The sequence below is a fragment of the Rana temporaria genome, chromosome 1 (genome assembly GCF_905171775.1).
Source record: "Rana temporaria chromosome 1, aRanTem1.1, whole genome shotgun sequence".
Taxonomy (NCBI): Eukaryota; Metazoa; Chordata; class Amphibia; order Anura; family Ranidae; genus Rana; species Rana temporaria.
The window spans coordinates 140,456,930-140,472,633 of record NC_053489.1 but is presented as its reverse complement, the minus strand read 5'-3'; the positions used below and the strand labels follow the sequence as shown (position 1 = coordinate 140,472,633).

The following is a 15,704-nucleotide window of genomic DNA, read 5'->3' as shown; positions in this document are numbered from 1 at the left end:
GCCCCTGCTGGTAAAAGAGCTGAGAGAAGACAGCGGTGGTGCCTGGCAGAAGACCCCCGAAGTCGGAAGAAGACCCCCGGAGTTGCCTAATAAACTACTTTAAAAACCTGTGTAGTGTTTTTTTATTGACATTTTTCTTCCACCAGGTGAATGGGTAGGGGTACGATGTACCCCCATACTTATTCACATAGGGTGGGGGGCCGGGATCTGGGGGCCCCCTTATTAAAGAGAGCTCCCAGATTCCGATAAGCCCCCCACCCGAAGACCCCGACAACCAATGGCCAGGGTTGTCGGGAAGAGGCCCTTGTCCCCATCAACATGGGGACAAGGTGCTTTGGGGTGGGGGGCCACAGGGTGCCCCCCTGCCCAAAAGCACCCCCCCATTTTGAGGGCATGCCGCCTGGTGCCCCCGTCCCCACCCCCTTTCCTGACCGGCCGGTCTGCGTGCTCGGATAAGGGTCTGGTATGGATTTGGCAGGGACCCCCACGCCTTTTTTTTCCGCGTAGGGGGTTCCCCTTGAAATCCATACCAGACCTAAGGGCCTGGTATGCTCCTGGAGGGGAACCCATGCCGGTTTTTTTATTTAAAATTTGGCGTGGAGTTCCCCTGTGGGAGGGAGGAGCTTGCCTTGGAACAGGTTCACACTGGGGCGACTTCCTGTAAAGTTGCCTCACTGTGAACGGGGATCCGACTTGGAGGCGACTTCCATTGAAATCAATGGGTGCAGGTCGCCTAGAAGTCGGATTGAAGTAGTACAGAAACCTTTTTTGAAGTTGGAGCAACTGCAGTAATGTACATTAAGACGGCTCCCATTCACTTCCATTCATTTTCTCGACCGTGCGACTTAAAGTCGGATCCCAAGTCGGATTACCTAAGTGTAATGTAAACAATTGTAAAGTCCCTACATTCTGGGGAAAAGACCCATCAAATTTGTTTTCTGGATTTTCCTGTCTCCTGTGTATCTGGCAGAATGCTGTATAAGTGGGGAGGCAGCTGGGCTCAGAAAGGCTTGTGGCTGTGGTATAAGCCTATTAGAATTATAGACTACCATCGGATATCTGAGCCCTTTTCTGTGCTCCACGCTGAAGAGACACCAGTTGTTTATGTGCTGTCTGTAATAATGATATGTTACACCATATAAAATGTCAACATGTACTGTGTAAGAAAGTAAATCTATTTAATAGAATTGTAACTGACAGAGAGAGAGGTTTCAATAGAACCACTATCTCTGCAAAAACTTCAGTTGGTGCACCGTGTAAAGAATGAAGAATAAATGGGTCAAATATGCATTTTTAAATACATGACGCACACAGAGCAGGCTATTCACTTAAATGGGCTTTCCTACATGCAACGGACTTGCCAGAGAAGCTCCTTTTTGGGTGTTTAGCTCTTAACATTTTTTTACCACGTGTTTGGTGTGTTTGCCGTGCACGAAAACACACATTTACTGGCCTTCTTATATTGCGTTTAACAATTAAAGTGTTAACCCAACCCCCCCCCCCCCCCCAAAATGGGTCCTACTCCTTTAACCACTTGCTTACTGGGCACATAAACCCCCTTCGTGCCCAGGCGAAATTTCAGCTTCCGGCACTGTGTCGCTTTAACTGACATTTGCGCGGTCGCGCGACGTGGCTCCCAAACAAAATTGACGTCCTTTTTTCCCCACAAATTGAGCTTTATTTTGGTGGTATTTGATCACCTCTGCGGTTTTTATTTTTGGCGCTATAAACAAAAAAAGAGCAACAATTTAAAAAAATATATATATATTTTTTACTTGTTGCTATAATAAATATCCCAATTTTTTTTTTAAAAAAACTATTTTTTTTCTCAGTTAAGGCCGATACGTATTTTTTGACGTATTTTTGTAAAAAGAAAAAAATCGCAATAAGCGACTGGTTTGCGCATACAAAATGGGGAACAGAATTATGATTTTTTTCATTTACTAGTAATGGCTGCGATTTTTATTGGGACTGCGATATTGCGGCGGACGTATCGGACACTTTTGACACACATTTGGGACCATTCACATTTATACAGCGATCAGTGCTATAAAAATGCACTAATTACTGTATAAATGTGACTGGCAGGGAAGGGGTTAACACTAGGGGGTGAGGAAGGGGTTAAATGTGTATCCTGGGTGTGTTCTAACTGTGTGGGGGGAGGGGGGTGACTGGGGGAGGTGACCGATGCTGTGTCCCTATGTATAAGGGACACAGATCGGTCTCCTCTCCTCTGACAGCACGTGGAGCTCTGTGTTTACACACAGAGCTCCACGTCCCTGCTGTGTTCCCGACGATCGCGTGTACCCGGTGGACATCGCGGCCGCCAGGTACACACATCGGCTCCTCAGCGATGCGCCGGGACAGTGTTTACCCGCTGCGCGCCCCCCAGAGGCGCGCGCGGGTAATGCACATAGAAGGACGGCTAAAGACGTCCACTTGGCACTTGAGAGCCACGCTGTTGACGTCTTTTGTCAATAGCGCGGGTCTCAAGTGGTTAAAGCATGTTATGATACAGTGCTTGTCCTGTGTCATTTGGCCCCCTGTAACACCTAAAAAAAAAAAAAACTTTCTGATCCTGCCAGTTTCTCCCTTCCCCTCTGTAAACTGACCACGGTGTATCATGGCTGCTGAGCCCAGACAATTTGGTCAGTTTACTCGCCTCTGTCATCACCAGCCTGCTTTCTTTTCTCCTCTCTGCTACTGTGTCCTCCTCCCACCTCTCCTTTGTGTGTGAGCTGCCCCTCCCCCTGCTCTCATAACTCCAACCTGTATACACCGTCAGCACGGCCTCCTATTTGCAGTGTCCCCCTCTGTGAATGATTTATAAATATATACGCTGAAAATACCTAATTTACGAGCCAAGATTGCGATCACATGACCAGCCAGCTCTTTTCTCCTACCCCCTCCTCCCCTCCAGACTGACATCAACAGAGGAATCTTGGCCTCACCCACTGCATCTCAGAGGAGCAAAGGAGAAAGCTGGCCAGTCATGTGATTGCAATCTCTGCAGTGAAATTGGGTATTTTCAGAACTTATTTTTATAAATTACACACAGAAGGGGATACTACAATAGGCGGCAGTGCTGATGGTGTATACCAGGGATATGCAATTAGCGGACCTTCAGCTGTTGCAGAACTACAATTCCCATGAGGCATAACAAGACTCTGACAGCCACAAGCATGACACCCAGAGGCAGAGGCATGATGGGACTTGTAGTTTTGCAACAGCTTGAGGTCCGCTAATTGCATATCCCAGGTGTATAAAGGTTAGAGTGACTTAACCACTTTAATTAAATGCCATGAGCTTACATCCTTGCATTTTCCCTTCTACTGGTAAGTAATTGGCACTGCACTTCTTCTGAATATGTCCCGGCCGGGACAAGGAGGGCAGAAGAGGGAAGTTGCACTGGGCACAGTAAAACAAAGGGGCAAAAATTGGACATGGGGTTGGTACACATTCTACGGCATGTACTAATAGTGGGTGAGGGGATGCAATTCTGGATTCTTGCCTTGGGCGCTGGACAATCCTGTCCAGGCATTGTCTGCATGGTTGGAAAAATGTGACATGCACTGTGTTCATTCAGCCACTGCATCTGCATCCACCGCCATTGACTGCTTGCATGCAGCTTGGGGCAGATGCTAAAACAAAGGCAGCCTTCAAGGAGGCTGTACGGTTTGTACAAAGCGAAAAAGGTTTGCAAAGACGATAACAGTATCTAAATATGTGAATAAAGGTCACAGATTAATTTCCAGACCTTTGGATACAGGACCTACAAAATTAGACAAAAATATTAAAAAATAATTTACGGAGAACATGGAAATATTGACGTATGTGTTTGAAAACATAACTGATTCAGTCCCTAAGAGCCCATTCACACAGGGACGACTTTGGATCCGACTTCAAATCGCCTCAAGTCGCGCTGCATGAGAAAATCCATGTAAGTAAATGGAGCCGTCTTAACGCACACTACTGCAGTCGCTCCGACTTCAAAAAAGGTTCCTGTACTACTTAAATCCGAGTTCTAGGCGACTTGCAGGCAACTTGTACCCATTGATTTCAATGGAAGTCGCCTCAGAAGTCGGATCACTGTCTTAACTGAAGCAACAATACAGGAAGATAACATACATTTCTCAGGCAAACCCCTCCCTCCCACAGAGCTGATTGTTATTTGATTGGCCACTGGCCACTGGAAAGCCTCCTGTCCTGGAGGCGACTTGAAGTTGCCTTGTACTGTCCGTGGACACGCTTGGGGGCACCAGGAAGAGGAGTAGTACATCCCAGTAACCAAGACAACGTGTTTTGGGGCATGGTCCCTTTCTCAAGTCCTCAAGGACTGGTGTTGTCACTTCTGGTGATGCGCATCCTTGCCACTGCCTGGCGGCCTTCCTTGAGTAGGGATACTTTTGTGTTTCCCCACCTGCTGCACCGAGTATCGGCACACTAGATGTTTTAGAATATTGCTAGCTCCTTCTTTGCCACCATTTCCCTGTGCTTTATTGTTGGCTGTGGACACCACGCACCATGTAAGATACCATTATCATGGAATGTTTTTCTTGGTTTCATTTAATTTAATAAAGCTGTTTTACCCTGGAAGCTGCTGCCCTGTGGGAATGACAGACACACACTTGACCCATCCTTACACATGGATCATTCAGAGCCCATTACTTATTGTCACTATTTTGGGGTTAATTTGAGTGCTTTACTTGTGTTTAATAACTGTTGCTATCCCACTGCCCCAGTGATCACTTCTGTGCTGCCAAAGATCTACCCATGCACCTGGCTCTGCACATATTGGTCCAATTCTTGCAATCTAGCAATTTTTTTTCAATTTATCATCTTGGATTTTTGGGACTTTAGCTGTGTCTGCTTTATTAATTTACACATATTGGAGCAGGACTTGTGGACTGCGATTCAGTGCTTTGAAATGTGGGCTTTACAGTATAAACTTATTTCATCCTAGAAGCTGCTGCCTTGTGTAAATGACACACACACACACACACACACACACACACACACCTGAACTATCCTCATACGTGGATCCGAGCCCGTTGTTTAATGTAATTATTTTGGGGTGTTAATTTGAACGATTTTTATGTGTTTAATGATTGTTACTGTCCCAGTGATCACTTCTGGGCTGTCGAACTACCCATGTGCATTTCTCTGCACATAATATTGATTCAATTATAATCTAGAGCCTTCTTTTCTCAGTTTACTGTATGGTAAATTATGCATGCCCGGTTAAATTCTTGAGGAAGTGGCCAATATCGTGCACACAATGCGTCAGCAATCTTTTCTCCCTCCCTTCGTATTAAGAAGATCTTTTGGAGATCCTTGTAGATATGTGTCATGTATGATACTATGGAGGTATAGAAAAAAATAGGGAATGAGATAATGTATTTTGGTTATGGGTCTAACATTGTGTGAGCCTTAATTAAAAACAATTATCGAAGATAAATTATGAATTTTACCAATATGTTTTGTGTATGTATTAATACTCAAAAATTCCCATGTTTCATTGGTGTGGTTATTTCTGTAGGGGTTGTTGGTACCTCTCCTATAATGGGTCAGATACCCTCCTGAGGTTCTTTTTCTTTTTCTAATTGTTCGGGTTTACATATACTTTTATAATTCCAGATGTGAGATAGTTGGATGTAATAACTTTTTTCTTGCTTTGTCTTCAGGTACTTCCTTTGTCATTTGAGTGCCTCCTTTACCTGCATATTTATCAGTAAAAATACCTGTTTACGATGCTTCACTAAAATCACTACACTCTAAAATCTGGCGCATAAAGGTCCATAGCTAACTGATCTCTTATAATCCATTTCCCTTTCATTCATTTGTGTTTTGAGGCAACTAAATTGTCGTCTTCTGTTTGTAAATCTGCACAGAGAATATTTGATCTGATGCCTAGATACAGGTTAATGAGACATGCAAGCCATCAGGAAAGTGAACAGTCTCAGCCACAGATAACGCACAAATCTTTAATAATGTTCTATAGTGTTCTGAGTAGACAATGCTCAGAGCCTCTACCCTTCCTGTCCCTTCATATGAGATGAAAATTTACAGCAGCTGTGATATTTTCTAAGCGCAGCTGTTTATCTCATTTGTTTTAGAGAGCCTTCCTCCTCTAATAGATCTTTCATTTTAAGCACATCTTGTAAGTGCTGTTTATTCAATAGCATTTAATAAATGTCCATGGTTCATCTTTAGAGGATGGCATTTAATTCAGTACTGTATATAGAAACCGAACAAAAACCACTCAGACAATGCTTCAAAGTGTTCCCATTCCAGGGCCAGGGAGAGCAGAGCTGGCGTAGACACTGGTCCAGCTACAATCCATGCACTAATATACCAATGCTTTGTCCATGCTTGGGATATTGCTGTCAGATTTTTAGTCAAAGATGCTGAAAAGTGGCTAAAAAGAAAAATCATAGCAGGTAGTCTGATCCCACATGACATTTTAGAAGCTAAATCTGGAAAATGACTTGGGATCAGACTGCCTGCTATGGGTAACATATACACACCTTCAGGCCTATATATATATATATATATATATATATATATATATATATATATATATTCTCCCAGCAGACCCCTTGTAACCTGTTCATTTGACGAAACCTGTAAAACGTGACTATATTATAGAACATTGCTACATTGGTTCCAGGGGTAAGAAAGCCACGACTTGAAAGCATGACTGGGAATAGCTGGAGTTGGCACAGTCATTATGAATAATCTTCTTGTCTTTTTAAAATACCTTTGCCATATTGCCCCATTTTTACTTCGCTGTCTGGCTCATACAGGTAGGTTACGATATGTCACTGCTGTACTTGGAGATCCTCCAAAAAACATATTTTAAGGCAGCACCATAACAATGGCGAAGGTAAATGCTATAGTCTCCTCACTCCCTGAGGATACATTCTGCAGGAATTCACTAATGAAACAAAATTGTGTAGTAAAAGCATTTGGAACGCTGACAGATAGGAGCTCCTCTGTATAGAAGAGAGGCATGCATACCAAGCACAAGGATAAGAGAGGCAAGTGAATGAAAGCACACTTTTATTAACATGGTGGCTTTTAAGAAATTGTGCCTTCAGCATAGCATTTTCCCCTGGGGATATGAGTCTTGCATGGATTTTTAGTCAATTATATATATTATGCTGTATATTGTGCTGCATCTAAAGATATGGCTAGATGTAAAAAAATAAATAAGACATTGGGCTCCATTGTTAAATTTTTTTTTTTACTATTTAAAAATTGCGGTAAAATAGCTTCACAAAAAAAGCTACTAAAATAAGATATGCAGTATTTATCTCATGAAACCATGCAGTATTTTATCTCATGCAAAATCCAGTGGCATGCATAGAGTGGAGAAGACTAAAGCCACGTACACACGATCATTTTTCGGCATGTAAAAAACGTTGTTTTAAAAAAATGTAATTTAAAATGATCGTGTGTGGGCTTCACATCATTTTTCGGGTTCTGAAAAACTAGAATTTTTTTATTTTTTTTGTATTTTCTTTTGAACATGCTGCATTTTTTTACGACGTTTTAAACTGTCGTTTTTCGGGTTGTAAAAAATGATCGCGTGTGGGCTAAACGACGTTAAAAACCCGCGCATGCTCAGAAGCAAGTTATGAGACGGGAGCGCTCGTTCTGGTAAAACTACCGTTCGTAATGGAGTAAGCACATTCATCACGCTGTAACAAACAGAAAAGCGCGAATCGTCTTTTACGAACACAGAATCAGCTAAAGCAGCCCCAAGTGTGGCGTCATCCGCATGGAACTTCACCTTTATAGTGCCGTTGTACGTGTTGTACATCGCCGCGCTTTGCTAGAGCATTTTTTTAAAACGATGGTGTGTGGGCAACGTCGTTTTAATGATGAAGTTGAAATAACATCGTTTTTTTCATGCCGAAAAATGATCGTGTGTACGCGGCATTAGAACCCCTGTCATTTTAATTGCTAAAATGTAAAATGGTTTAAACTGTAGAATAATGCCAACTCACTAAGTCAGTGCGGTCCCTGCAGCATATGTTTAAATACAAAAGAAAAAAGGGGCCTAGAATACTAGTCAAAAAGAAGCTGCTTTCACAGGACACACATAGGGTATCAAAAACCACCTAAAGTGTTACTAAACCCACAACGGTAAAATCAGTCTGTATATGCAGTAAAGTATGCTTGTTATACTCTCTGTTGAACCTTATGAGTTAATCCTCTGCATTGTGTAAAAAGGCTGTTTTATACCGTCTTCTCTGATCATCCCCTACTTTCATTGTCCCCAATCCATCTCCTGACAGTACAGAGCCCAGTAGACACTCTGCACTTACTCTGTTTTCATGTGTATTGCTAGTGAGTTTTTTTATTTTTCTTGGGAGAGTGCATGTGATTAGCACAGGGCCAATCGGCACTGTTCAGACAATAGGGTCAAGGGTCATGCAGCCTAATTGAACAGTCAGAATAGAATGAAAACTCCTCCAACAAGCTTTAATCAGACACTGATAGAAGTCACAAGACTGCTATATACAGCTGATGAGAAGGTATTTAGCAGTTTATATTTACGAACATAATTGAATTTGCATGTTCTGAGAGTACTGTGGGAGACCAGATATAGTAAATGCAGGGTCCTGGGTTTAGTAACATTTTTTAACCCTCACTGATATCCCCCTTGGGATGACATCTACCTCTCTATAGTCCGTCTTAACCTGAATAACCTGAACCTGAATAGTGGATGTGCATGACAAATGAAACACAAGTCAGATGAGACGATCAAAATGTTGTACTGAATGTTGGATCATGTCTGATATTTATAAAAAAAAAAATTACTCCTAGTGGTAATAAAGGGTTGAGCTCAACACACCATACAGGAAACTGATGTGAAAAATGTGCTACCCTCTCAGTATGAAATGAAACGAGAAGCTCACTTATTTCTTTGACCTTGCAGTTGACCTTGTGATTGTCTTTTGATGACAGGAGGAAATGGCTGAGCTCAAGGCACAGCTTTACCTACTAGAAAAGGAGAAGAAAGCTTTAGAACTAAAGGTGAGCACACGGGATGCCCAGGAACAGGCCTACCTGGTTCATATTGAGCACCTCAAGTCTGAAGTGGAAGAGCAGAAGGAGCAGAGGATGCGGTCGCTGAGTTCAGCTAGCAGCAGCAGCAAAGACAAGATGGGAAAGGTGAGACCGCAGATGTAGCTTTCATAAAATAGCTTTACATTTTTATTAGGTCTTTTTAGAGGATGGAACCACCTGGGCATGCTTCATTGTTTGACCCCCTTCACAGAGACAAAGGTTCTACAATCTTTGAGATTCTGGAAGATTAGACAAGCCTTTTTGATAAGGTTTACATAATTGAGGGGTTTGTATTGATTGCAATATTTATGGAATTTATGATTTATGGCTTCTGAGTTTTTTTACATTTTAGCATTGTGGTATTGCTTTTTGTGTGCTCACAGTATATCTGTGATCGTAATGTTTTACATTTCAAAAATGTTCATTGTAAAGAACAAAAATAGACCGAGGGAATACAGACAGTAGCACACACAAATGAAAACCATTCAAGATGGTTTAGAGAACCCGAAAACTGAAAAAAGACATAGAATATGTCTATAGAAGCAAATGACCGCATCACCTAGTTTGGGAGATAAATAAAGCAACCATAAAGGCCAACATGACCACCCCCCCCCCCACTTGGGAGAACACTAACATCTCGGTAAATAATGAATACTTTCTTGAGTATGATAAAGCTCAATAAACAAAATAATCAGATAATGGAGGGAGGGAAAAATGGGTAGGGGAGCTAAACTCTGGCTCGCGGCCTGCCAACCACTGTCAGGGCCGACTAAGTTTTAAGCTAAAAAATTTGAAAAGCTGTCTGAATCCATATAGAACAATCATGGACACCAAATGTCAAAGTGGACCTCTGTCCTCTCATGCAGCTGGCCTGTCAATTCCTCCACACACATGAGATGACACAACTCCTTAGCCCATTAAAAAATCAGGCTTGTCGCTGAATTTCACATGTGCATTATAACCGCGCATGCGGTTTAACTGTAATGTTAGTCAATGTTTTTATTATGCTGAAAATCACAACTGTAGCCTTGACCTCTCCAGCTATAGTTGGCTTTAGTACCATTATCTGGTCCTTAGTGGGTGCATATAGCTTGCATATGTTGTAAGCCTATTCTGATTAGTCAAGTGCTGCACCGTTGGTGAGTTTGAGGACTCTACCACTGTGAAATGTACCCAAAACATTGTTCATGATTTTCATGGACTAGTATTTGATTTTCTGTTCCTTGTTTAGTCACACTCTGGGCCGCCAGCTTCCCTGAATGAGCATGTTATTAACTTTTATACTCTGTGTCTTGTCATACTTCCTTCGCAATTTTGAAGTGATCTATTTCTTTTCTCTTTAGAAAGTCTGTTTCTGTACTAGAAAGCCATTTATTTAATAGATTAATCAAGTGCTTTGCTGCCACTGGCTGTGTGTTGTGCTAATTAAGCGTGCAATACAAGTTAACCATGAATGATGTTACATATTTTATTGTCACATAGGAATCCATAGAAGGTTCTGCATTATCCTTGTCTGAGCTAAGAACGTACAATGACAGTGAACTTACATCAGAACTCACCAGTGCACTGAAAAGGTAAGTGTGCAGACTACAGAAGCAATAGCAAAGAAATTGGAGGGGTTACCCATAATGCCTAACAGATTCCAAATTTGAGTAATTGGATCGCTTGGCTTGTCTCAATGGCATCAGTTTAAAAGAGAAGTATGGGGGGGGGGGGTAATCCCATAATCATGCTTACCTAGGAGGATGCAGCATCGGTTCGATGCCGCATCTGTTCCCCCCCCCGCATCTGCCCCCCTGCCACCTCCGCACTGAGAACCGAGCGATCGAACACTGCCGATGGCTCGGTTCTCTCAGCTCCCCGAGCAGAGAGCTGCTGCCTGTCAGTCAGCAGCTCTCCTGCTCTGTTCCTCCACGCTCATTGGAGCGCTGATCTGTGGAGGGTCAGGGAGCGGCTGTCGGTGTTAATTTTGGCAGCAAATTTCTATTTAGTTTTAGTCTTAGGACTAAAATGGCATTTTAATTTTAGTCCAATTTTAGTCTTCTGCAATTGTTTGTTTTATTTAGTCAACTAAATCTCCAATACATTTTAGTCGACTAAAATTTCCTATGGATGCATGGGCATGGGCTTCTCTCACAGTTCTGTACAACTGTAGTGTGTATCCATGCGCCACCGAGTGGTTGCCTGCGGTACTGCTTCTGATGTAGAGCGTAGAGCTGCACGATTCTGGGCAAAATAAGAATTGCAATTCTTTTGCTTAGACTAAAGATCACGATTCTCAAAAACTGAATGCCAGAACCCCCCCCCCCAAATAAATAAACCTGTGATATATCTGAAAATATGAATGTATAAAAAACAGACCAGTGATATGTCTATAATGTTAAAGACCATATAACTCCTATGAAATAAGCAGAATCAAAGTTTGATTCTGCTTTTTGTATAGGAGTTATATGGTCTTTAACATTATAGACATATCACTGGTCTGTTTTTTATACATTCATATTTTCAGATATATCACAGGTTTATTTATTTTGGGGGGGGGGGGGTTTCTGGCATTTAGTTTTTGAGAATCGTGATCTTTAGTCTAAGCAAAATAATCGTGATTCTCATTTTGTCCAGAATTGTGCAGCTCTACGTCCTCCTATGTAGGTGCTAGTAAGTGTATATAGTTTTTGGCTTTTCTGCTTAACAGAGAAGCAGACAGACAAATTTAGGTGCCGTCTGCTTAACAGAGAGCAGTGATTGATGAGTGAGGTCTGCTCAGTGTGCTCTGATGCTGATTCATGCTGTCTTGGAGATTTCACACTGCTCCAGTAGTAACGAATCATATTGGACAGTGGGGAAAACCCAGCAGGTGAAAGCATGGATGTATATTCAGCCCTGGCCAATTAGCATGCTGGGTGACTGTATGTGTTTATTTTGTAAGAGCACCTGGGCTTGGGGTTCCAGTCAAGCCCACCTCTGAGGAGAGAGGTTCTGGTGGGGAGGAGGCGGCTCCCTCTCCAGAGCATCGAGGGGCATGCAGCCTCAGATGCCAGATCCAAGGGCCTGAAAGCTAAAAACTAGAGTTCCTGTGCAAGCTGACTGAGGGAGAAAGTCTATGGATCTGGTCGTGTGTCACTGGTATAGAGTGTTGCTTGGAAGTTGTAAGGAGGCTGCCATCTGTCTCTGGACATTTTGTGAGTACAGACCCTGAAAAGATCCTTGAGACTGAGTTTGTGTTGCTGAAATCTCCCTCTGGTCCTAAAAGTCAGCATACTGGGTATGTGAGCTAAAGGAGACACTGGCTAGTGTCTTGAAGAAGCAAAGTGCGGCAAATCCTCTCTGCTTAAAAAGAGATTTGTTTCACCATATTCGGCCTGCTGCATAGGGCTACTGACAGTCTCCTACACAGTCCTATTGAGAAGTGTTCTTCACTGTGAACAGTTTATTTGGAGTATCCTACCAATTCCCTCCTCCTATCCATGTTCCAAATAAAACATAAAAAAAAATCCCCTAGCCTGGTTATTGGGGACAATGAGTGGAAGAGTGTGTGAAAATGGGTGGGAGTGGGAGACCCGGGGACCATTATTCCAGTAGTTCCTGCGGGAGCCGTGCTACATCAGTAATTATATAAATCATAAGAGAGCATATAAATACATTGAAAGCATTCTGTGACAAATACAAATAAAGCAAAATATGTAAAGTCCACACAATCCAGAGAATTCAAAGTTCAAAAAGATGATTAAACACCACCACTAATATTCAAGGATTCAGAATGTTAGGGTCTCTACCTCTCAGACCGACAATCATCCGAAAAGCATTGGCACTGAAAAGACACCATCACGCACTCTGTACACCTTAGATATGCTGTTTTAATAGCAGCATGTACCATGTTCCTGAGCCAGTGATCTGTTCCAGGGATTATCTGACTTTTTTATACACAATATCAGTATTTTGTATGATTTTTATTTGCTTCTAGAATTAACAAAACGTTCCTTACCACTGCATGTCCTTTTTCATTTTATGAATTCAGTTGATTTGAAAATTATAGGAACACCTTGTGTTTGATCAAAACCCATATGAAATTTTCATTGGGAGAATATTGAGCACCCTTTAACTTGCACGGTTTGTGATCTCCAGTGATTATCTCTGTGCAGCACAGCATAGAAATGGTCATTTATGGCTCATAGCATGGAGCAGAATGCTTCCTTGTCTGTCTACACAGACAGACTCTCTGTATTGTAATTTACCCTGGCCTGTGATAGCTCTTCAAGCACAGGGAATGAAAAGACAGAAGTATATGCTTTAAAACGGTAGGGTGCAACAGTTTCACAGAAGAGCCAGGGACTTTGTATTCTGTGTTTCTCTTGAGTAGAACAGCCGCACAGATGCAAACTGTGTCTAAGCAATATTTACGTATTCGAACCGAATTGGTGACTTGATCCTAGTGTTGCTTACCTACCTACCCTTTAATAGTTTACTAGATGTTAGCAAAGTTGGGAACATTTTTTTCTTCTAAAGAGTTAATTTTATATTTCACATTTTCTCCATCTATCCCAGATATTCCAGCACAGTGCTGGCATTCGCAGATTTGTAGCTGGGCTTCTAGCTGTTATGGTTGAAGTCTGAAATATCAATTTCTGCCTTCTCAAGAAAATGTAATTTTAAATCTCCTCTGTCTCCGTGATGAATTTTAAATTACAGTGTTTGCTTCCTGATGTTCCATTCCAGTGACTGTGCAGAGTGTGGCACACAGCAGGCTTATCATATGAAAATGTCTTTACCCAAGCATAGGCAATCGCTTTGTCGCCTTCTTTGTCATACTTCCCATTAGCTTTTTAGGACTTGCTGCTGCTGCTACACACAGAGTTTTCGCTATGTTTCAGTACGTCGCTTTTCTTTTGGATCGTGGATATAATGGTGTTCATAATTCACACCAAGGCGTCATGTGCCTGAAACTGTTGGAAATAAAGGTTCCAAAATCTTTGCCTCTTGCCTCTGCCCCTGTGTCAGTAGCTGGCACAGGGGCGTAAAGGAATAATTTAGATACTTTATCCACATTTATTAATCGGTATCTAAAGCCAGAACTTTTTTTTTTGTATTGTTGGTGAGGGGATAGCACCTCGACCAGATTTTTACTGCAAATTAGAAGAAATAATCATCACTCCTTAAAGGAAAAGTTCACCTTTGTAAAAAAAATAAAAAAAATAACGCACATCTTTTTTGCAGGTAAAAGAAAATTGCATTTATTTTTGTACTAGGAGCCTGCAAAGCATTGCACCCACGATCAGCAGATCTGGGGTGCAATGTAGGGTTCTTGCAGACTGTCGGTGTAAGTTGTTTGCTTGTACCTCATATGAGCAGACCGTTGCACAATGACAGGAAGAAACAACAAACTACCTAGCGTGTGTAACAGCGCCCTGGTAGTTCATTGAGAACTAAAAGCTGACAAAGGCTGTCGGTACTTGTAGTTCATTCATTCACAGATCTCTGTGAATGAATGTTCGGCTCTCTGATACAGCACGTTCAGGGAGAAGACTCCCGGCACACTGTCACTAGAGGTGGCAGGTCAGGGGGAGCCTGCAGCAGTGGGAACATGCTAAATGTTAAACCCTCAAAACTTGAAAAAAAAAATCCCAAAGGTGAACCCATCCTTTTAACTACTTCAGCTCTCACACCTGTACACCACCCTATGGACTATTTTTCTAATTTTTTAATTTCTTAAAATCACCTGTTTATCCAGCAATAACTTTTTTAAGGAAAAACAAGGCTTTCTTTTCATGATATTGTGTTGCAATGTTTTGTGCAATCCTAAAGCCTGGTACACATACTGTAAGCTGAATATCAACAGAACCCACCTGACATTCAACCCATGTGTACAGCAGCCTGTTCAACCAAAGCCAGCCGAATGTCTGGCTGCTGTCAAAAGGGCATGCTGGAAAAATGCCAAGGTCGGTAATGTGACAAGCAAAACAAAAAAGTTTTAAATAATGTTTAACCACTTCCATACAGGGCACGTATACACCTTCCCGCCCAAGCCAATTTTCAGCTTTCAGCACTGTCGCACTTTGAATGGCAATTGCGCGGTCATGCTACACTGTACCCAAACAAAACTGGCTTCCTTTTTTCCCCACAAATAGAGCTTTCTTTTGGTGGTATTTGATCACCTCTGCGATTTTTTTTTTGTGCGCAACAACTAAAAAAAGACTGAAAATTTTGAAAAAAAATATGTTTTTATTTTTTTCTGTTAATTTTTTTGTAAATAAGTACGTTTTCTTTCAATTACGGGCACTGATATGGCAGCACTGATGGGCACCGATGAGATGGCACTGATGGACATCGATGAGGTAGTACTGACGGGCACAGATGAGGTGGCACTGATTGGCGGCGCTTGTATGCGGCACTGATGGGCACACATAGGCGGCACTGATGGGCACACATAGGCGGCACTGATGGGCACACATAGGCGGCACTGATGGGCACTCATGGGCGGCACTGATGGGCACTCATGGGCGGCACTGGGCACTCATTGGCGGCACAGATGGGCACTCATGGGCGGCACTTATGGGTGGCACTGATGGCTACTTATGGGTGGCACAGATGGGCACTGATAGGTGGGCACTGGGCATGGATGGGCACTGTGG

General features: G+C 42.3%; 1 protein-coding gene across 3 annotated transcripts in view; it reads left to right on the top strand.

Annotated features, from left to right (window-relative positions):
- Window positions 1–15,704, top strand: part of MCC (MCC regulator of WNT signaling pathway) — a 415,517-nt gene that overhangs the window by 386,645 nt on the left and 13,168 nt on the right. For all 3 annotated transcript variants that reach the window (XM_040343573.1, XM_040343584.1, XM_040343595.1), the window contains 2 exons: window positions 8,977–9,183; window positions 10,561–10,652. In XM_040343573.1, the coding sequence (XP_040199507.1) occupies window positions 8,977–9,183; window positions 10,561–10,652 (299 nt within the window). The remainder of the gene's footprint in view (window positions 1–8,976; window positions 9,184–10,560; window positions 10,653–15,704) is intronic.